At 43.6% G+C, this 21,579-nt stretch overlaps 2 protein-coding genes across 7 annotated transcripts in view; both read right to left on the reverse strand.

Moving 5' to 3' along the window:
• TMEM225B (transmembrane protein 225B) overlaps positions 1 to 5,946 on the reverse strand; it is a 29,167-nt gene extending 23,221 nt beyond the window's left edge. For all 3 annotated transcript variants that reach the window (XM_080829957.1, XM_080829956.1, XM_080829958.1), the window contains exons 1-2: positions 2,815 to 5,946; positions 2,404 to 2,565 (exon numbers count right to left, since the gene is read on the reverse strand). The gene's annotated coding sequence lies outside the window, so the exon portion shown is untranslated. The remainder of the gene's footprint in view (positions 1 to 2,403; positions 2,566 to 2,814) is intronic.
• A 348-nt stretch (positions 5,947 to 6,294) lies between these two features.
• On the reverse strand, positions 6,295 to 21,579 carry ZNF655 (zinc finger protein 655). Of its 4 annotated transcripts, none has more exons than XM_080829938.1 (5): positions 21,468 to 21,579; positions 20,148 to 20,290; positions 18,891 to 18,976; positions 18,365 to 18,491; positions 16,532 to 17,359 (listed from the first exon to the last, which is right to left on the reverse strand). In XM_080829938.1, the coding sequence occupies exons 2-5, from the start codon at positions 20,281 to 20,283 to the stop codon at positions 17,163 to 17,165; spliced, it is 546 nt and encodes a 181-aa protein (XP_080686064.1). In that variant the 5' UTR covers positions 20,284 to 20,290; positions 21,468 to 21,579; the 3' UTR covers positions 16,532 to 17,162. The 4 variants fall into 4 exon arrangements, with proteins under 4 accessions (XP_080686062.1, XP_080686063.1, XP_080686064.1 ...); XM_080829939.1 differs by lacking the exon at positions 21,468 to 21,579 and adding an exon at positions 20,984 to 21,130; XM_080829936.1 differs by lacking the exons at positions 16,532 to 17,359; positions 18,365 to 18,491; positions 18,891 to 18,976 and adding exons at positions 6,295 to 9,978; positions 10,494 to 10,598.

Consider the following 21,579-nt stretch of genomic DNA (forward strand, 5'->3'; position numbering starts at 1 on the left):
GTGGGGGCCTGGCAGAAAAGAAGGAGCTCCGAAGTACACCCATGAACATCTAGTATCCAGGCCCCAGCTGGCAGTGAGAGCAGAAGAAAGCAGTTAAGAGAGGTCCTGAAAGGGGATAGGATCACCCACAAGAGTGAAAAAAAGAGGGCTAAAAACAGTCTTGGGGAAAAACCAATGTTTAAAAACAGACGAAGAAACAGGAGTGGGGAAGGCCCGAGAAGACAAGGGGAAGACCAGAAGAAAAGAGAAGAGCACTTCCAAAACCAAAGAACACGATGTGCAAGGAATAGCGATCACATCAACAAAAAAAATAGTTATGAGGGGCCAAAAAATTAAAGCTGAGAAAAGGTGTCCAGTGGATTCATTAGCTAAGCCACTGGCAACTTGGCTTTGACCAATTCCGATGGAGCAGAAGCAGTGCCCTGTGTTACCACAGCAAAAGCAACTATGGACGATTTTTTTTAAGGGGTAGGACAGTGACGGGAACGAGGGTGATTGTACCCAATTCCTCTCTAATGCTCAATCCACCACCAGGTCCTTGGGTTTTCATGTAAGCGTCTCTTGCATCTGTTTGTTTCCTTCCTCACAGCCCAAGTCTGTTTCAGAAACTTCATGGAGGAGGCTGCCGTGCACGCGACGCTGGGATATGTGGCGTTTGGATAGGCAGAGAATGTAGGGGACAGCAATGCACGTGCGAAAAAGCACACAAAGGCACAACGGTGGAGAGTGCAGGGTCTGTGGCATTACTTTGTGCAGACACACCAGTCTTGCTGGGTTTGTTTTGGGGAACACAAAGGAAAGATTTCAAGGTGTGTTGAGGCCACACTGCAGAGGACCCAGGATGCCAGGTTATGGAGTAGGGACTGAATGCAGTGGGCACTGTGAACCAACATGAGTAAATGAGTATTTTAGAAGGTGAGTACAGGCACTTGGTCTTTTAGAAAGACTAGCAACCGGGAGCCTGTGGTAAGTATCTATCCCCTCTCATTTAAAACTTGACTCCTTTCAGGGCTCCTGGGTGACTCAGTGGGTTAAAGCCTCTGCCATCGGCTTAGCTCATGGTCTCGGGGTCCTGGGATTGGCCCCGCATCGGGCTCTCTGGTCAGTGGGGAGCCTGCTTCCTCCTCTCTCTGCCTGCCTCTCTGCCTGCTTGTGATCTTTGTCTGTCAAATAAATAATTTTTAAAAAATCTTTAGGAAAAAAAACTTGACTCCTTTCTGGAACGCCTGCGTGGCTCAGTCAGATAAGTGTCCGACTCTTGATCTCAGTTCAGGTCATGATCTCAGGGTCGTGAGATCGAGCCCCATGTCAGGTTCCATGCTGGGCATGGAGCCTACTTAGGATTCTCTCCCTCTCCCTCTGCTCCTCTGCTCACTCACTTGCTCTCTCTAAATAAATAAATAAATAAATAATATACTACTTAAAAGAGAAACGCCAACTTCATACCTTTCTTACTCTAAATTCTTTCAAGGCGAGACTTCTGACTTTCTAAGACTTCCAGGGCCAAAACCCAGTCTACGGGGATCTCCTCTTGCAAACTTCTACAGTTTACTGTCCCAAAGCCTCTCACAGGTAACTATTCCAACCCTTAAGTTTGCGGGTGAGTAGGGGTTTGGTTTTATTCCAACTTAGTCCCAACACCTCATACTAAGAGCTCAGTCAATACTTGTCAAGTTAAAAAATTAGTCTGAAAACATAGTTTTTACAAATAAATGTGTAAAAGAAAATCTCCCCAAAAATAAGCCATCTCAGAGTCTTTATCTAAGTCTTTGTCACGCAATTAAATAATCTTTTTTTTAATGGCTATGCCACTTAATGTTGGGATGGATGGCAAAATGAAATAAAAATGTTGATACTCAGGGAAAAATGTTGATACTAATAGCTTAACCTCATTTTCCATCAGCAGGTGGCAGCTTATCTACTGTACTCCACAGGCAAAGCTCCCTCTTGGAGTTTACACCTCAGGTGGTAAATGTATCTTCCCTAAGGATGAAGGAGAGCTTGGGTAGGGTGAACGGAGAAGCCCGCTCTTTTCCTGGTACTTCAGGTATGGGACATACTTGGCTGAGTTCATTCATTCATTTATTCACACAACATTTCCTGAGCTTCTCCGAAAGCCAAGCAAGTTGGCAGGTGCTGGAATGACAAGATCCTCCAAGACTTAGTGCTAGGATTGTACTGCTGAGGCAGGTCTGCTCCACACAGTCAAGAGAGGAAACTTTGGTTACAGGCTTTATTTACAGGTAACAGAGCCCTGAGGTTAAAAAAGGGGGTGGGGGCGGGGGGGTGTTGTTTTCCACCAGGCCAATTCTAAGTGTAAAGTTAATCGTGTCCATCTGATCCGAGGCCGCGGCTGGAAGGACAAAGTTTAGACAAAGAAAGCCAGCTAGGTCAGCTCCTCACCCTTGCTTTTTCGGGGCTCCTGCTGGGAGGATGGGTACAGGGACTCTGAGGTTCTCTGCTCAGGCAGCTTCTCCATGGGCTGGATCCAATCCCCGGTGCTGCTCCAAAGACAAGACCTCCTCTAAAATTTCTTCAGAGCGCGACACAACTGACGGGCAGTCACTGCGGGAAAGGGAGGGAGAAGAGGGCAGATGTAGGGGAACCGGCAAGTGAAGCTTTTCCAGGAGAGGGTCCCACTTCTCTCTCCCCTGGCTGGCCGGGCCCCGGAGCTGGGGGCGCGGTCCGGCCTGAGGCCCCACCCCCCGGCCACCTGGGTCCCCTCGGCCCGAGCCCCACGCCCACCGCAGGACCGCGCTTCTCCCCTAGAGACAGCGCGGGCCGCAGCTCCCGGTCCCAGACCTCGATACTCACTGGCGCAACCGCTCCGCAGCAGCGTCGACCACGGTCCCCCGGCACGACTGGAAACTCGGGCTCCCCCGTGCGCACTTCCGGGTCCCGTCTAGGCAGCTCGGAGGTCTCCTCTCGATCGCGAGTGCTCAGGGGCCGCTGGGGAGCTGGGCCCAGAGCGGCTTGGAATCGCGTCTCTTTCGGGGCCCCAAGGAGGCATTGAGGGAGATGGGGCTAGATTTCCCTATTTGCCCTTCATCGCCCATGTGGACCTAGGATCTAAATTGGTTGTTTACTTCTTTGTCACCCCTACTGTCCCGTATGCACCCCCATTCGCCTACTCCTTGACCCCTGCGGTTTTACCACCCATCCCCACCTCCCTTCTTCCAAATCACAAGGCGGGGATGACCCTGCTGGGAGGCAATCCCTTATCTATACCCGCAGTCCAGCCTGTCCTCTCCCTATGTCGCTTCAACCCGACTGGTGTTTCCCCTACACTACTCCAGTACTCCCTAACTGGGCCCGGAGTAAGTAAGTAAGCAGGGCTAACATACTGGTATCCATGGGCTAAAAGAGGAAAAGTCTTAGAAATAGGATCAAGGGGCGCCTGGGTGGCTCAGTGGGTTAAAGCCTCTGCCTTCAGCTTGGGTCATGATCCCAGGATCCTGGTATAGAGCCCCGCCTCGGGCTCTCTGCTGGGGGAGAGCCTGCTTCCTCCTCTCTCTCTGCCTGCCTCTCTGCCTACTTGTGATCTCTGTCTGTCAAATAAATAAAAAATCTTAAAAAAAAAAAGAAAGAAAGAAATAGGATCAAGATTTCAAACACCCTACTGTGCCTAGATAAGTTTGCCAAAGGTATATTTGATATGTTGATGCAGGAAAAATGTTAGGGAAATGAATTGTTCCTGATAGGGATATTTCCTGCTAAACTCAGAAGCAGCAGTTACCACTTATGGAGTAAAATGGTGTCTCATTAATTTTCACAACAATCCCCTGAAGTTCGTACTTTTTTCACAATTTTAGGTGCCCCAAACTGCAGACTCAGTAAGTAAAGGCAGCCTTTAGACCTCTGGCCAGTTCAAACCAGAGCCTGGGGAAGGACAAAGGCTAGACTGTGTGGAGATTTGTAATTGGAGCAAGTATAAGTGGAGCAAGTCATTATGCCCAAGTTGTAAATTTATAAACATGAATGGATTACAAATATGAGGTCAACCATTTTCTAAAAGTGAAGAGTGTGGGGGCGCCTGGGTGACTCAGTTGTTAAGTGACTGCCTTCAGCTCAGGTCGTGATCCCAACCAAGGTCCTGGGATGAGCCCTGCATGCAGCCCCACATCAGGCTCCCTGCTCAGCAGAAATCCTTTTCCCTCTCCACTCCCCCTGCTTGTGTTCCCTCTCTCGCTGTGTCTCTGCCAAATAAATAAAATCTTTAAAAAAATAAAAGTGAAGAGTGTGAACAGGATGCATCAGCAAAATGAAAAATTCCGGTATTTATTTTCTCATTGAGTTGTACAGTGCACTACCTGTTTGAAATCACCCTTCCAGTCTCGGATTAAACACTGGTTCATTCATGCATCCATATTTTGAAGGGAGTGATCCCAAAGGGTACAAATCTTAGCAAAAAGAGATGTCAAGGTTTGCTGACTCCAGCAAGGAGCGCTTATGGGGAAGCAGTTCCTACCAGTCTAGGATTCCTGATGACCTCTCAAGCCATATTTAAGTTCTCCAAAACTAGGATATCCCTCCCTGGACAATGCTAGTCCTGCACTCCTAAATGCTTGCTCCTTAATTCACTCTTTTTAAGACTTCATGCTAAACACTTATGTTCTCACTGGTTTTTATAGTGATGTTTATATTTGTAATTTTTTGGCACTTAATATATGACCAGTACCTTTTCCATTACTTGGTTTAATTTTCATGCTATTATTAATCATCATATGGGCAAGGAAACCAGAGGCTAAAATGTCCGAAGTCACACAGCTAGTAAACAGCAAAAGTTGAAACACAGATATGTCCAATTCCAAAGTCATTGCTGTGACTAATGTTGTCTTCATTACTTAGTAGATGGTTTGATTTAACTGTGCCCACAGGTTAGCACTGAGTATCACACGACATCAGGCAACTGTATTACTGAATGAATGAAAGGATAGATGAGGTCACATTTTCAGATGTGGGAATCCCATTGTGCTTCGCTGTTATGATATCCAAGGGGCCTCCTTTGAACTTCATTCTTAAATTTCCTCAGTTGCCCACTACTTCCTAGGGTGAGCCATTCCTCCAGAGAGCTTACTACATTGAAGATGCCAAACTCTTTCATCTGGAGGCCTTCTAACATGCTCTTTTGCCTGAAATACTCTCCCTGCTCCTCTTCCAGTGGTCCCCATCTCTCCAGTCTACTTCTATCCACTCTCTTGCTCAAGTCAAAAACCTAGTAATCAAACTTGATTTTCCCATTACCCACCCTGTTCACTGCTATAATTTAATCAGGACTGATGGGAAATCTAATACATGTCCATCAATCAGCAAGTTCCAGTTAGCAGGGGAAAAGAGCACATTCTGGTCATTGAGAAACGGAAATGTGTATAGTGATGGGAGCTAGAATAGCTTGACAGGAGGTTAAGAATTTGGGAGCTCTGACCTGTGGCATGTCATTGTCAAAATTATCTAAGCCTGTTTCAGGGAGCAGGATCTCTGACTTGCTCCCCAAAGATACGGGGAGTACGTTCTCCTAATACTCCAGACAGCTCTGGAAGCATTCAGATTAACTGCAAACAGGTAATAGTCAACCACTGAGGATATAACAGGGAATGAAGAGCTATCAAAGAAAACTTCTCTGGGTTCTGGGATGTGTCTAATACCAACATCATGATGATGGAAAGCCTGGAGTCAGGCCTGACTTGGGCCATTAACTTGCTGAGTGACCCTAACAGATTCTTCAACCTTTACACTTCAGTTCTTCTGTAAAATGGAGCTAGTTCCCTTGTAGAGTTGTAAGAATTAGGTCTGACTATGAATATACATACACACGCATGTAGGTAGGTGGACAGATAGAAGATAAATCTGGCAGATCTCAACTATTAGATCTCTTCTCTTCCTTCCTCAATCTTCAAGATTAAAAGACTAAAAACACAAACTCATATTATATTGGACTGATTAAATATCACAAGTTTAAAGAGGCAAGTTAATTGTCCTCCAGAATTATTTTGGTTTCTCGCTTTTTAAATGTTTTACACACACACACACACACACATTCTGCCTAGTTCTACTGAAACCTCAAACTATTTATGTGCCAACAAAATCCTAACTGAACAATTCTTAAAATCCTAAACATTCCAATGGACTTCGTTCCCTAAGTCTGTGGAAGAGCAAGCTTTGTATCAGTATGAAAGAGAGTGATCTCTTCTTGTGAAGCAGGTTTCTGGAAGGAAGTTGAGTCACAGCCAGGAAGGTGATTCCAAGATTTCCAAATGCTTCTGGTTGAGGCCTTGAGATATTTTTTGAAACAGATTCTGAGTATCAAACACACCTTTATTCAAGTGGAAGTACAAAAGCACATTCCTAAACCAAATGCATACATGTGATTTTTACATATTCTGTTATTTAGGGATTAATCTGTTTCATAATCACCAGAAGTGACCATTGGTCTCTGTACATAAGGGCATACACATTCATAAACAAGGGGAAAAAACATGCATTTTTCATTTGCTTTTACATTTAAATCAATTCATTTAGATCTCTACTTTGCCCTGATAAGATCCTATGCTTGCTGACGGCTAAGAGGCAAAATATGGTGGTAGAACTATCTTAGAGCTTAGCCATAAGAGGATTACAGAATAAGCAATAAATTGTTATATATTTGTTGAGGATCCCTAGTAAATATTATAACATCTGAACTACGAAGGCCTCACTTGCTGGAATGACAGTAAGACTTTTAAGTGACATCTTATTCACAAAATGTTATGAAACTTAAGATGGAAAAATATAATAAAATGCTCTAACATCATCTAAACAATCATGAATTCTTGGCGAGTTGTTGACAGGGACCCTGAACTCTGGACATCCTGACATCTGTGATCACTATTATCGATCAAAAAACCAAGTTCTTGCCCTGTAGACTCATAAAATACAGAAAATGTGATGATGAATAAACAATTATACACAAAGCCCCCACACTTCAAATACTGTCCTGGACTGATGAGAGAGGGGGGCAAAAATCCAAACAGATAAAGAAGCAATCGTAGTGGTTAAAGTTATATCAGGAATACCTGCCGCTCTTGAAATTCTCTCTCCAGGGACATTACAGAAGAACAGCAGTATCTTTTTTGAAAAGCTGCATTCCCTTATGAAGTTCTCTGACTTTTCTGCATATGTTCTTTTATTTTGCCCCTATCCAAAGCAGACCTGAGCATTTTGCTGGCCTTCAACAGAAGTATATAAAATAATTCTAAGCCTTGACATGCAGAATAGGTGCTGAATGAGTGTAGCTAGACCACCAGGAGTCTTGTTGGCTCCCTGATGTCCTTATCTCTTTTAGAGGGCTGTGGATGCAGACAAGAACTTGGGTGTCATTTGAAAATGTTTAGCTGCCTGCCACAAACAGAGCAGAGATGGAATCCTTCAAACGCATGGATGGACAGGATGTGGAATTCCAATTCTTTTTAAAGGTAGATGCTTCGCTTTAGGAAAGAAGACACCAGAACACGAACATCAAGTAGGGACGGCATACCTGCTGGTGAGACGCTTAAAACTAGAAAACCATCATTTGACGGTACTAAGAAAATGGAGAAATTAACAGGAATCCAAGTGCTGTGCCTGGAAAGGAACAGGAAAGTAGGATGCTCAGGAAACAGCAGACTTAAGAGTCTGTTTTGGAGAGAACTTGGGCTGAGAACAGCAGAAATAGCTAAATGAGCTACTTTCCGGAAGTTAATTATGTCTTTACATTGGTCTATTAACAATATCTTAAGAGAAGCTGTAATGGGAACCAAATTTCAGAAAAAATAAAAATGTTCATAGGCCATATTTTAAAAAATAGTTTAAATGAGTTCCATAAATTTTATATACCTACTTACACCACCTATTAAATAAAAGAATGCCATGAGGAATCAGCATTGCATTCACCAAGTCACTCCTCAGACTATCTTCTTCTGCAATGAAAAAGATCAGGGCTATATATTAACAATTTTATATAAAAATTTCTCTCCAATATTTTGATGTTGAGTAAAGCCTGAAATGTAGAAGTACATTTTTTCCATTTGCATTATTAGCAGATTGTGATCTGGTGTGGAGATTCTAATGATGAAAAAGACTTGAACTCCTACTGGAAGATCTGTCACCTTTGCTACACTTGAATGGCTTCTCCTGGGCATGGATTCTTTAGCGTTGAGTAAGGGGCAGAATATGACTGAATCCTCCCACGTGCATACATATTTATTACATTCATAGGCTTTCTGCATGGAATGAATTTGATGCTGAGCAAGGTAGTTACTTTGACTGAAGGCTATTTCACATTTATTATGGTGATGGAATTTTATTCCAGTTAAGAATTCTCCAATGGTGACTAAGGTATGAAAACGGCATGAAGCATTTACCACATTCAATATATTCGTAGATTTTCTCATTGGTATGGGTTTGTAGATGTCGATGAAGTTTAACACTGGCAAATAGTCTTCCTACATTCATTACATTCAGAGGGTTTCTCTCTGGTGTCGATTCTCTGATGCTGAATAAAGGTTGAGCTGTGACTGAAGGCTTCACCACCTTCAGTACGTATATGCTTTCTCCCTGGTATAACCTCTCAGATGTTGAAGGAGGCCTGAATTTGACTAAAGGCCTCTCCACGTTCATCACATTCATAAGGTTTCTCTTTGGTATGAATTCTTTGATGTTGAACGAGGTGTGCTCTCTGACCGAGGTTCTTTTCCCATACATCACAATCAAAGGCTTTTTCTCTGGTGAGGACTTCCTGCTGAAGAACAAGATCTGAGCTATGATTGAAACTTTCCTCATATTCATTACACTCATAGGATTTCTCTCGCCCATGGATTTTGTGATGCTGAATAAGGCATGAAGTTTGACCGAAAGCCTTTCCACATTCGTTACATTCATGCGGTTTCTCTCCTGTGTGAATTCTTTGATGCTGAATAAGATGGGAATTCAATCTGAAGTCTTTTCCACATTCATTACACGTATAGGGCTTTTCTCGGAGATGAATTCCTTGATGTTTAACAAAGGTCAACCCACAATCACTGTATTCATAGGCTTTCTCTTCACAGTGGACTTTCTGATGTTCGGCAAGGTATGAGGTATGGTGGAAGTCACTGCCACATACAGTACACTTACAGGGCATCTCTCTGTGAACCTTCTGATGCTGAGTAAGATGTACACTACGACTGAAAACTCTTTCACAATTACTACATTTATAAGACTTTGCTCTAGTGTGAATCCTCTTATGTGGAGTTATATCGGAGCTCTGACTACAGGACTTATCAGATGCTTCACAGGATTTATCAGATGCTTCACATTTATAGGGTTTTTCTCTAGTGTGTATTCTTTTATGTCGACTAAGACTTGAACTCTGACTGAAAGATTTTTCACATTCTTTACACTTGTAGGGTTTCTCTCTAGTATGAATTCTCTGATGTCTAGAAAGGGCAGAGCTCTGATGGAAGACTTTCTCACATGCATCACATTTATAGGATTTCTCAGTGGCAGGAATGCTGTCACATTTACTAAGGTGGGAGAGATCCATTAAGCTTTCCTTATATTCACTACTCTGAACATCCTGTATGAGATTTATTTGTTCTTGTTTCCCAGCAGCTGAATTCTGGTTCACCCCCATGTCATACTTGTCAGTATCATCAATATTCTGAATTCTAAGAACTCTCTGATCTGTATCAAGGGTAGAGTCCAGACTGAAGCTTTTTTCAGGTTCATTACATTCATTGTTGTCACTGGTGAAGGCTTTCTTGCTGATTGTTATTTGCCTAAACTCTCTCTCCAGGAAGAGAAATTTCCTTAGGATTTCCTGAAGCCTTTCTAATCTGTCCTCAGGTTTAGACACTTCTCTAGTCCCAGGAACTTGGGCAATATCCTTTTTGAGTCTTCCTACTCTCACTTTGTACGAATGTACTTCTTCCAAAATCTCCTGCTTAGGAATCAACAGCTTGTTCTCTTCTCTGGTCTCTCCATCTGATTCAATATATAAATAGAAAATGCAAATGTAATCTGTACCCTGTGCTTAGGTGGGGGGGGAAAACCTCAGAGACGAGAAAACTAATCTAGAATTTACTAAAACGAGAGAAGTTTATTTACTCTGAAGCAGAGGCACAAAATCTCAACAGCAGATGTAAGGGCATGAACAGGAGCAATGAGGTTAATACACAAATGGTTCAGGGTGTGGTAAAACAGAGGATGTTTTTGGCACAGAAGGTAACCAATTAAGATGGTTCAAAGCAGGTAATAGGGAAGTAATTCAAAAGATTTATAGATAAACAACTTGAACAGGGACCCAGTACAACTTGAGGGTGAAAAGGGATAAAATAAATGCAAAGAGTTCATCAAAACTGAAGGGAAAACAAAGGAGCTTGCCATCAGGTGTAGAGACCGAGCTCTTCATTCTGACTGCCAAAGCGGCTACAATTTGGCTCAACAATTTGAATCTTACTTCCCTACTAATTCCATCTGATTGATTCTACCTTACTCACCTGAGCAGTCATCTCTTAAGACTTCTCTATTCTTAGTTTCCAGATCAAAGACCTGTAGATCTTGTTCCCGCGGGGAGATCCCATCAGGCTTGGAAATTGGAAATCCTGCTCACAGAGAAGGAAATGGGATGTGGCGATTTAGCCCCCAGACACTACACAAAGCCACTTTTTCTCTTAATTAATGGTTAATGGAGAAAGAAAGTAAATTCTTAGAAGACATTAGGTAAGTCCTGGAGAGTGAGAAAGGCAAAGATCCTCTACTAGGAGCTCCTACTTGTGCTCCAGAAAGAGGTGTGTTATGGGGCAAGTTGATGACTTTGGGAGAAGTATTCATTTAAACATTACTCAGACAGGGAACTGGTGCATGAGGGTGTACCTGTCTTCACAGAAGCGATCTTCTTCAGCTATTGCCTATAGATCAATCTTTGGATTAGACCCGGTCAAAAGGGAGGTCATCAAAATGTACCTTTGCTGGACCGGAGAAAGGTGAATACTAGAACACCCATTGTGGGGTGAGCTAAACTGCAGCAACACAATCACTGAAGACTGAATAAATATTCCAAGAACCAATCTTAAGAAACGTCACGAATCTCAATTTGCTTCAGTGCACATGAGGAAATAAAAAACAACATAACACATTCTTACCCATCAGGAGCTTACACTCTTCTTTATTAAACAAACATCTATGAGGCGCCTCCCGTATGGAAAGTATGTAGAGACAGATATAAACAACAAACTATAATATGATATAGAGAGGCAAATACAATAAAAGTGCACCTTAACATAAAAACTGCCTTTCTTGGGGCACCTGGGTGGCTCAGTGGGTTAAAGCCTCTGCCTTCGGCTCAGGTCATGATCTCAGGGTCCTGGGATCGAGCCCCGCATCGGGCTCCCTCCTCGGCGGGGAGCCTGCTTCCCACCCCCACTCTCTGCCTGCCTCTCTGCCTACTTGTTATCTTTGTCAAATAAATAAATAAAAATCTTAAAAAAAAATTGCCTTTCTTGGCTCACGTAATGGGACTGCTAGGATCTAACCTCTCTTAAAGCAAAACCAAAAAGCAGTCTGATCCTGAGGGAGAAAGAACTATCAGAGTATCAAAGGGGTAGTTTTTATACATCTTCAGCCCAGAAGTCTTCTAGTAGCACACATACAAGGTCTAGCTCCAGCCCATCAACTTCAAAAGCCTTTCTTTCTACTTACTGAATAGCTACACAATTTATTAGTTGTTCCTCTTATCCTGACATGTCACTATATAATGGAGTTTATAGATTTTTATTTAATCATCCCTACTTTATTTGTAAACTTTATTTGTAGTTATCATCCCTACTTTATTTGTAAACTTTTACTAGCAGGGACCACACATCGTGTATCTTGTACTTCTTTTGGTTTATTTACTTAAGAGTTACTTACTGAAAAAATAAAAAAAAACAAAAAATTTTAAAAGGAGCTACTTATTGAGTGCCAATTTTGTGTCCTGGTGTCAACATATCATAGATAACCAGTTTCTAAAAGGGCACTGGGCCTGGAAAATATGACAAACCCACAGCTGTCCTCTTGGGATTCCAAATAAGAGCCTACGAACAGGCAGATGCAGAACACACATAAGAAAGACATTTACTGTGCTTCTGAATTCCTGCTGGGCATTAATAGTCTATTCCCCCCTTCGGAGGCTTATTTAGTTGAGGTCCTCCATGCCAAATGAAATAGTTTTTAAGTTTTAAAAAAAGGTTAGCGTGGCATGAAGCAGCAAATATTCTGCTTGAATTCTGATAACAGAATTTGTAGCTTTTACCTCGAGTATCAGCTAAAGTGTTTCTAAGTATTTGATAACTGAAGCAAATTTTGCTTATTTATTCTGTATCTACACCTACATCACCTACAGACAACAAAAAAGACTGTCTCCACGTGGAAAGAAGTGTTTGATTTTACTTTATTTTTTGAAAGATTTTATTTATTTATTTGACAGAGAGATCACAAGTAGACAGACAGGCAGGCAGAGAGAGAGGAGGAAGCAGGCTCCCTGCTGAGCAGAGAGCCCGGACGCAGGGCTTGATCCCAGGACACTGAGATCATGACCCTAGTCAAAGGCAGAGGCTTAACCCACTGAGCCACCCAGGCACTCCAGAAGCATTTGATTTGCTAAAGTTAATGCAGTCAGGAATCAGAGAAAATGCTTGGTAGGCAGTTAGAGATAAAAGACTACAGTTTTTTGGGTGCCTGGGTGGCTCAGTGGGTTAAAGCCTCTGCCTTTGCCTCAGGTCATGATCCCAGGGTCCTCGCATGGAGCCCTGCATCAGGCTCTCTGCTCGGCAGAGAGCCTTCTTCCTCCTCTCCCTCTGCCTGCCTCTCTGCCTACTTGTGATATCTCTCTCCCTCTCTTTCTCTTTGTCAAATAAATAAATTAAATCTTTAAAAAAAAAAGAAAAGTAACTTGCCCAAGGTCACAGTAACTAGCGAACCTAGGGCTCAACACCAATCTTTCAGAACCTGGCTTTTACATAATCTGCTAGTAAAAAATAATGGTTGTGAATGAAATCTGTCCCCTCCTCCAACATACGTACAGAAAGATAACGGAAGATCAACATACTGACAATGGAGTAAAATGTAAAAATAAGTAAAAAGAAGATACAGTGGCGCCTGGCTGGCTCAGTCGGTTAAGCATCTGCCTTTGGCTCAGGTCATGATCCTGGAGTCATGGGATCAAGTCCCATCTCAGAACTCCCCACTCTGCTTCTTCCTCTGTTCTTCCCCCACCACCAACCCCACTCATGTTCTCTCTCTCTCTCTCAAAAAAAAAAAAAAAAAAAAAAAAAAAGAGGACAAAGAAATAGTGATTAGAGTAATACACGGAGAGCCAGGACCCAATAGATTTGCAGTCACGGATGTTCTAATTAAAAGCAAACTAAAAGATCACATAGTGTCAAAGAAATGAAAGTCTCTTTAAAATAAAAATCCAAACTCCTTTACAAAAGTATGAGCAATATTCAATTTGAGGAAATACCACTATAGAGAAATAATCTGAACATACTCCTGAAATTTGTTTATATTAAAAAATCCAGGAGCGCCTGGGTGGCTCAGTGGGTTAAGCCTCTGCCTTCGGCTCAAGTCATGATCCCAGGGTCCTGGGATCGAGCCCTGCATCGGGTTCTCTGCTCAGCAGGGAGCCTGCTTCCCCCTCTCTCTTTCTGCCTGCCTCTCTGCCTACTTGTGATCTCTGTCAAATAAATAAATAAAATCTTAAAAAAAAAAAATCTAGCACCTGGGTGGCTCAGCTGGTTAAGCATCCAACTCTTGATCTCAGCTCAGATCTTGATCTCAGGTTGTGAGTTCAAGCCCTGTGTTGGACTCAATGCTGAGCATGGAGCCTATTTAAAAAGAATTTTTTTTTAAATCTGATCTATAGCTCTTATCACTTGCAGTCCTTTCTAAAAAAGTATTTAAGGAACTACCATAAGCCAGGTACTTACACACATGTAATTTAATCTAATTTAATCCTTGGCATAAACCCAGAAAGGCAGACAGTATTTTTCATGTTTTATAGTTGAAATGAATACCAGTTTAAATAATGTGCTCGATGTAGACAGTTGGTAAGATGAACCCAAGTCTGATTCCACAGTTTATATTCTTTCCAGTCTAACATTCTAAGGGTCACAGGAAGCATTAAGGCAGGTTTTCTTGCCATCGCCCTGAATGCCTTTTTCCTAAATTTTGAAGTCAGAACTCTATGTCTTCAAAATATGCATTTGCAATTAATTTTTCCTATCTAAAATTATTTAATCTTAGGCACCTGGGTGGCTCAGTAGGTTAAGCAACTGCCTTCAGCTCAGGTCATAATCCCAGAGTCTGGATCCAGTCCCACATTGGGCTCCCTGCTCAGAAGGGAGCCTGTTCTCTCTCTCTCAAAAAAATAAAATCTTTAAAATAAATAAATAAAAATTATTTGATCTTTTATTAAAATCTTTTGATTTTTTAAATTTAAACCTTGACAGTGTTCCAATGAGATTTATTTTAACTTAACCTGATCTTTAAAAATAACATTTAAAATTCACCTCATTATTTGGTTTGTTGCCTAAACCAGTTACGCTAAGATTTTAGCCACCTGGAAGCTTTATGCCCTTCTTCTTGGTCCTTAATATACAAAATCTTTCCTTAGTAATACTGTTCTTAGGTAGACACTTATTTTTTTAATTAATTCATTTATTTGAGAGTGAGCGAGAGAAGCAGACACTCTGCTGAGCAGGGGGCCAGAAGCGGGGTGGATCCCATGACCCTGGGATCATGACCTCAGCCAAAGGCAGCTGTTTAACCAACTGGGCCACCCAGGCACCCCTAGATACCTATTTTAACAGAATGTATCCCTACATGATTTTATTTCTTCTCGAATGCATGTTCTTTTCTTTTTTTTTTTTTTAAGATTTTATTTATTTGACAGAGACAGTGAGAGCAGGAATACGAGGAGGAGGAGTGGGAAAGGGAGAAGCAGACTCTTCGCTGAGCAAGGAGCCCGATGTGGGGCTTAATCCTAGGAACCTGGGACCATGACCTGAACTGAAGGCAGACATCTAACGACTGAGCCACCCAGGCGCCCCTTAAATGCATGTTCTTTCTGCTCCCAAACTGTACAACCTAATGCCCATCTGTCCAATTTTTCTAATTGGACAGATTTTTCTAATTGTCATCCAAGTATAAAGCCACAAGAATACTTAAACACACACACACACACACACACACACACACACACAAACACGTGAGGCCCCTGGGTGGCAGAGTCAATTGAGCAACCACTCAGTTTCCACTCAGGTTGTGATCTCAGGGCAGTGACCTCAGGGTGGTGAGACCAAGCCCTACATCAGTCTCTGCACTCAGCACGGAATCTGTTTGAGATCTTCTCTCCCTCTGACCCTCCCCACCGCACTCTCTCTCTCTCTCTAAAGAAATAGATGGATAGATCTTTAAAAAAATACCGTATGTGGTCGGACTGATTGTCCTAAAGGGCATAACAATGAAAAAGAGCATGAGCTTCAGATTCAGATCTGAGTCCTACGCCGAGTTCTGACCCTGAGTGGATCACTTAACTTTTGAGCCCGAGTTTCCTCAGGTAGAAAATAGAATAACATCTGCTCACAGGGTTATGGCAAGGATTAAGTGAAATATGTATCGTACCTTGTAACACACTGCCTCCTCAATAAATAGTAAACAGACATGGCAGTAAGACATTCTATACAAAAATCATTTTTGTTTCCATGACATCAACCTCAAAAAGCAAAGGGTATGTGCCAAACATTTCCTGATTTATTAACTTACTTAACAACCAGAATTCTGACAGGCATGTTTCTAATGATGTCATTGAATAAGGCACCCGCTGCACTGACCCTGTGTGAAATGCAAACCAGACCACTTTCCTGGTCTTAATCTCCAGGACAGAAAACTTCCTTTTGGGTATGACCCTCAAGCCAGTAATTCACTCCCTGTCAACAGAACATACTTCTTTACAGATTTAGTAATGAAAAATATGACTTTTTACTTTTTTATTCTTTTACTCAGCTGTTCATACTCTGTATATTTACCACTATAAAGTAGAAGCACTTACCCAAAGGAACAAAGTTCTGATGTCTGTGACAACTGAGCTACTGCCGTGGGGAAAAGATGTGAACTTGACAGTGAGGCTGCTAAGTCAGGAACTGAATTACAATGCCCGTATTTTACAACACCAAACATTAAGCTAATTACGTGTATAAACTTACATTTCAGGTGGCATTTGCTAAGCCTAAAAATATAAAAATGATTTCCTAAGAACTGTAAAAAGTAATTACTAAAAAGATGCTGCTGACTTGGTCACAAAAGCAAGGGGAACGGCAGGGTGGGGGTGGGGGTGTTCCTGTATGCATTTGTAGCCAGTATGTATGCGTGTGCATGCATGTCCTGTACTTGTGCAGAGATGACACAGGAAATGGGATAAAATTCAGTCTAATAGCACGCTGTGCTACTAGGCTGATTAAAGTGCTAAGAAGTTTGTTTACTCCAAAAAGTAGACAGGTTAACTGTTGGAAATTATGTAATTATTAGATAAAATTAACAGTAGTTTACAATTACATCACTTTACAGTTTACAAAGTTGTTAAATATACATTCAATTTGATACCCTGAAATAAAAAAATTAAACTCTTTCGCCCTCCCATTTCCCATCCATCAAGGACAGAGCTAAGGAACACTTGATCAGGAAAGGTCATTTAAATTCATCAATCTGTATAGCACCACAAAGAATAAAGGGGACAAAGTCAGGGCCTTGGGACGGGGAAATAGGGACTTAAAGGAGAAGACTAGAGTGTTCAACATGAGGAAAGCCCAGGGGTCACAGAAAAGTCAGACCAGAGAAGGGGCAGGTCATATTCACTACAGAAAAGAGGGGTGCACAGCATATGTTCCACATTCTAAAATAACATGAAAAGATTATAACTGAAGAGCTGCAGTTGAACTTTGTGGTTTCTCAGAACACAAGTAGATGACCACCAACCGTGGCTTTTGAATGAACTCAGAACACAGGTTCAAAATTCATCTGGTTGCAACGGAGGGCCTCCTTGGCCCTTCCGAAATTTAACAAAGGTCATCTGAGGAGCTGCAATTTTACATACTGGTGGCATCCTGAGAGCATCAATCAAGTGTGATATCTTACAATCGTGGAAAAGGAGTTTCCGAGCGGGGACGAGCAATATCGATGGGAAGCCGATACTTGGGCCATCTCTTGGAGATTCCTGCTGAAAGAACTGCAAGTGTTTCTCCAGAGAAAGCACTTGCCTGGGTATGACTCAGGGCCGGGCAGGAATTCACACTATGAATCCGGGTGGTAGGAAGGCGGAGAAGTATGCCTATAAAGATCAAAGAGCCAGGAATGGGAAACACACTAAAAACCTTCCCAGTGGGCAGGCTGCCTCCCCACAGGTAAAAAGACTTCTTTAACCCTGAGCATAATCAAGGAGACAAAGGAACACCCTGGATGCCACCAGCAACAGGCAAAGCCAAAAAAAGAGAGAGAAAGAAAAAAAATGTGATTAAATACATACATATATTTAGGGGGGAAAAAAAAGGCAGAAGCAGAGACCCGCAAAAAAAAAAAAAAAAAAAGAAGAAGAAGAGGAGGAAAAGGAGCAATGCTCACATCAAGGGGGCTGCCAGCAGCCCTGCTGATGCCCCTCTAGAGCACTACTGGGGGCCCAATCCCGGCAGCCCACTGTACCACCCAAACGACAAAGGAGAGACTCAGTTTAAAGCTGAAACTTCTGCTGCTCCGGGTAAGGTTACTTAGGACTACCATCTGGATGACTCACTGAAATAGACTCGCAGTGAGTCATGTCTTTAAATGAAGTCTCTCAAACTCTGCCTCTTGGAGATGAGTTTAGGAATGTTAAGAGGTGAGGGATCATTCAGCAAGGATTTTAGCCTACTTAAAAAAGGATTTCTTCTTCCAAGGAAAATGGAAAACTTTCAGATACAGGGGCACTGAATTACCAGGAAGGAACGTGTCTGTTTGTGGATTGGGAGACCCTAAGGTCCCTCTCATAAAAAAGGAAAAGATAGAGAAGATAAGAACTTAGGCAAAGCACAAGCAAGTTTCCCTTTTCTAACAGGAAACAGATGCCCCACAAAAGCAGGAATCATTAATTAAAGATAAAGAGTACAAGGTCTCCTCTTGAAACCCGCCCCCCCCAAGAAAACCCACTCCCAGAGGAGATCACCTTGAAGATGGAGGATTCAGAGGTTCTAACACCTGGAATCTGAGCCACGCTCTACTTTCTCAGAGACCTCGCACCTCCTCAGAAACAAGGAAGTAAAGAAATCCTAATAGGTAAACTGAAAAATAAGAAAGTCCTTACCCAGTGAGACCACGTTCCCATAATTCTCTAACATCACTTCTCTGTAGAGATCCCTCTGAACAGGGTCCAGGCATCCCCATTCCTCTCGAGTAAGGTGCACAGCCACATCCTCGAATGTCACAAACTCCTGAAATAACACAGCCTGGCTGCTCTGGGGAATGAGGCCACCACAGCATTGTGGCCAGAAAATGAAGGAGATGACACAGAGAGACTGACCAGTGTACAGCAAAGTTGGGGAGGAGGGAAAACAGACTAGAAACTAGGGAATAAGTTCCATAACCTTTAATATCTAATAAACGCCCATCACAGCACCAGGGATAGAGAAGGAATAGTGTTCACTGGTGGAGGTGGGGAAATGGGGAGGTGGTTTCTGTGAAGTCCACGTCTCTGAAGAGGATCAATTCCAAACCTGGGGTCTGCTATTGAAAAAAATTCAAGGCAGGGTTTACGTATGGGATGAGGGAAGGGCCACACTCAATCAGTAGCAACAGTCCCTGAGGAAAAAGCAGAGGGTTCCTCAGCTCACCTGGTACCTGGCTGTCAGGAGCGTAGCTGCCTGGTCTCCTGGGCTTCCCTCATGGGGAAGAGCAGGCACCTGGGGAACGGGTGGAGCTGAGGGAGGAGAGAGGAGCCAAGAGTGAGAGCAACCCTTCCCCAGGGCTCCCTGACAGGAGAGGGAGTCAGCGGGACCCTTCTTCACATCGACTTTCTAGTAAAACCGGTGAACGTTTCTCAGGTACCGAGTGCATCTACTCTGCTCCTTCTCAACATCCACATGCCCTCCTTGCCCATGTTTAGGCCCGTGATTCAGGATTTTCTTATAAAATCTCGTATTTCACCATATTCTCATGACAGGACATTCCTCTAACAAGAGGGTAAGTACTGTACCTGTTTTGCAGATGGGCAAAGCAAAGCACAAAGACTTGCAGTGACTTGTCCAGAGAAATGACTACTTAGTTGATTCACTGTTACATAAATTTTAGGAAGCCTTCACGTGAATGGACACTGTCTCTGTAACCACTGTGTAAGGCTCCCAAGAATAAGGAATGGTCGTCTACTTCCTCACAACCTTTTCCACACTCCCACAACGCCCCACAGCACTCTACACACCACAGCACTCAACTTGTGCTGCTGACACTTAAGTTATTTCAGGCAATGCAGTCGGCCACAGCAATTTAAAACAAGGTTCTTACAAAACAAGAGAAATACGAAACACATGAACCTATTTATATGATACATAAAGATGTTACTGTTGAGTCAATATGTGATATGTGTACACTCGTACAGGCGTTATGCTCGACCCAAGAATTAAATGGTTGCTTTTTGGGCCAAAATTAATTAGTCACAAACACTGCAGCTGCAACAGAATGGCAGGTGGCAAAGCTCGCAGTCATCAAGGAGGGAAGAAACTAAGTGAAGGGAACAGGGGGAGAGAAGGGCCCTAACTCTAAGAGGAAGTAAAAGCGAGGCAAGGACTGTGAGATACAGCAAAAGCAGCATATCTTAAAATTTTTTCTGGATGTGAAACCAGGATAAAGTGAAGGTTGCATGAATGAAAAAAAAGCCAAAGCAGAGTGAATGACCACCACTCTGCCTATTAAAGAAAGATGGGCTGTCCTTAAAAGAGCCCAAGACCAGGACTGAACTGAGTCACATCGGTCCCTCCCTTCCAGACCTCCCCTAGGGGCCATCTTCTTAGAGAAGTTCCGGCCTCTCTCGTACCAGACCCAGAAGCCCCACCGTATCCCCGTTCTCTTGGATTTCAGTGCTCTCTCAGCCTTACCCCCGTTGAGCTCCTGTTCCATGTCGGTGTCCTGTGCGAACGGAGGCTCTGGGGACAGACCCTCAGACAGGCTCTCCAAAGACTGAAACTGGACAACTGGTGATCCAACTGCTTCCTGGGCGGATATTTCCTCCATCCCTGTTCTGAAGGACAAGGACCATCACTGCCAGGTCAGACTGCAAGAATTTATTGTACTAAGCTAAGTCAGCCCATCCTTTTACATCCTCGGGACTTAGCCAAGTATCTTACACGCTGCACATACTCAACAGAAACAGTTAATAATGACTAACCACCTAAATAAAACAGAAAGAAAAAATGGAAATTATTCAATTTCAAATATTTAAGAGCCAAATCACATGGCCCAATTGGGCAGCTTTAAACTCCACTTATTCAGAATTTGTGGTATTTCGTGGGGGGGAGGGAATCAAGAAAGCCCAACTTTTAAGGCTTCTGCCTTCGGCTCAGGTCATGATCCCTGGGTCCTGGGATCGAGCCCCACATCGGGCTCTCTGCTTGGCAGGGAGCCTGCTTCCCCCTCTCTCTCTGCCTACTTGTGATCTCTGTCTGACAAATGAATAAATAAAATCTTTAAAAAAAAAAAAAGCCCAACTTAATAAACATTTCTGAAGAAAGTTTAAAATACTTGAAATATACAAACTTCTTTCAAGGGTCAAGTCTGTACCCAGAGAAACATACTAGTTATGATTACTTTTTTTTTGTAAAGCAGGCCCCCGAGGCATTACTTGGCAAACACTCTGCCTGCCCACTGTGATTTACTAAATGGGCTTGCCTAATGACAAAATTCCCACTTTGGTGGGGGAGGGGGGTGGTCATACAGTTCACCAACGCAGACGAGTTGGGCAGGCCGCTTCCCAAGGCCCTGACAGCGATCCAGGGAAGAGCTGCGTCTCAAACAGTTTGGCTCGCGTCCTTCAAATCCAAGGACGCCACAGGGCTGCGTCCCGCTTCCACAACCCTCAGAAACGGCCCTGGCGCCCAGCCCTCGGAAGGCCTCGCCCGGCGCTGCCCTCCTCCCACTTCCCTGTTAGGTGAAGACGCGCTCCCCGAAGGGCGGGGCGGGCCCCAGACACCCAGCTCGCACCACAGCAGGGTCACCGGGCCCCGGCGGCGAGGCCCTAGTCCGCGGGGCGTCAGGGTGAAACCTGACCGAAGAGAAACAGGCCCTCGCACCCCGGCCCCGCAGCGCTCCTGGGGACGGGAACCGCCGTCGGCCGGAACGGAGCTCCTCCTCCTCCTTCCCAGGAGCCTAAACCAACGGCGACGCCTACCGCGACCCCAGAACGGCTGCCGGGCACTCACCCGAGCTGAGGGGCAGGCCAGGCGGCCGTCCCGTCGCGGACACCCTCGCTCTAGGAGCAGCCCCAGGGTTTCCGGGGTCGCTCTAGACCGCTTGGAGCCCGGCGCTTCTCAG

Source organism: Martes martes (assembly GCF_963455335.1).
Source record: "Martes martes genome assembly, chromosome: 18".
In the NCBI taxonomy this organism is placed as follows: Eukaryota; Metazoa; Chordata; class Mammalia; order Carnivora; family Mustelidae; genus Martes; species Martes martes.

What these genes read in the sequence shown, in the direction of transcription:
- ZNF655 (XM_080829936.1), bottom strand. Translation starts at nt 20,283, where the DNA reads ATGGAGGAAATATCCGCCCAGGAAGCAGTTGGATCACCAGTTGTCCAG. An exon ending in GGAACAGGAGCTCAACGGGG is followed by an intron (nt 10,599 to 20,147) that starts GTAAGGCTGAGA and finishes CTCTGTGAGCAG; the next exon opens with GATTTCCAATTTCCAAGCCT. An exon ending in CTTAAGAGATGACTGCTCAG is followed by an intron (nt 9,979 to 10,493) that starts GTGAGTAAGGTA and finishes ATATTGAATCAG; the next exon opens with ATGGAGAGACCAGAGAAGAG.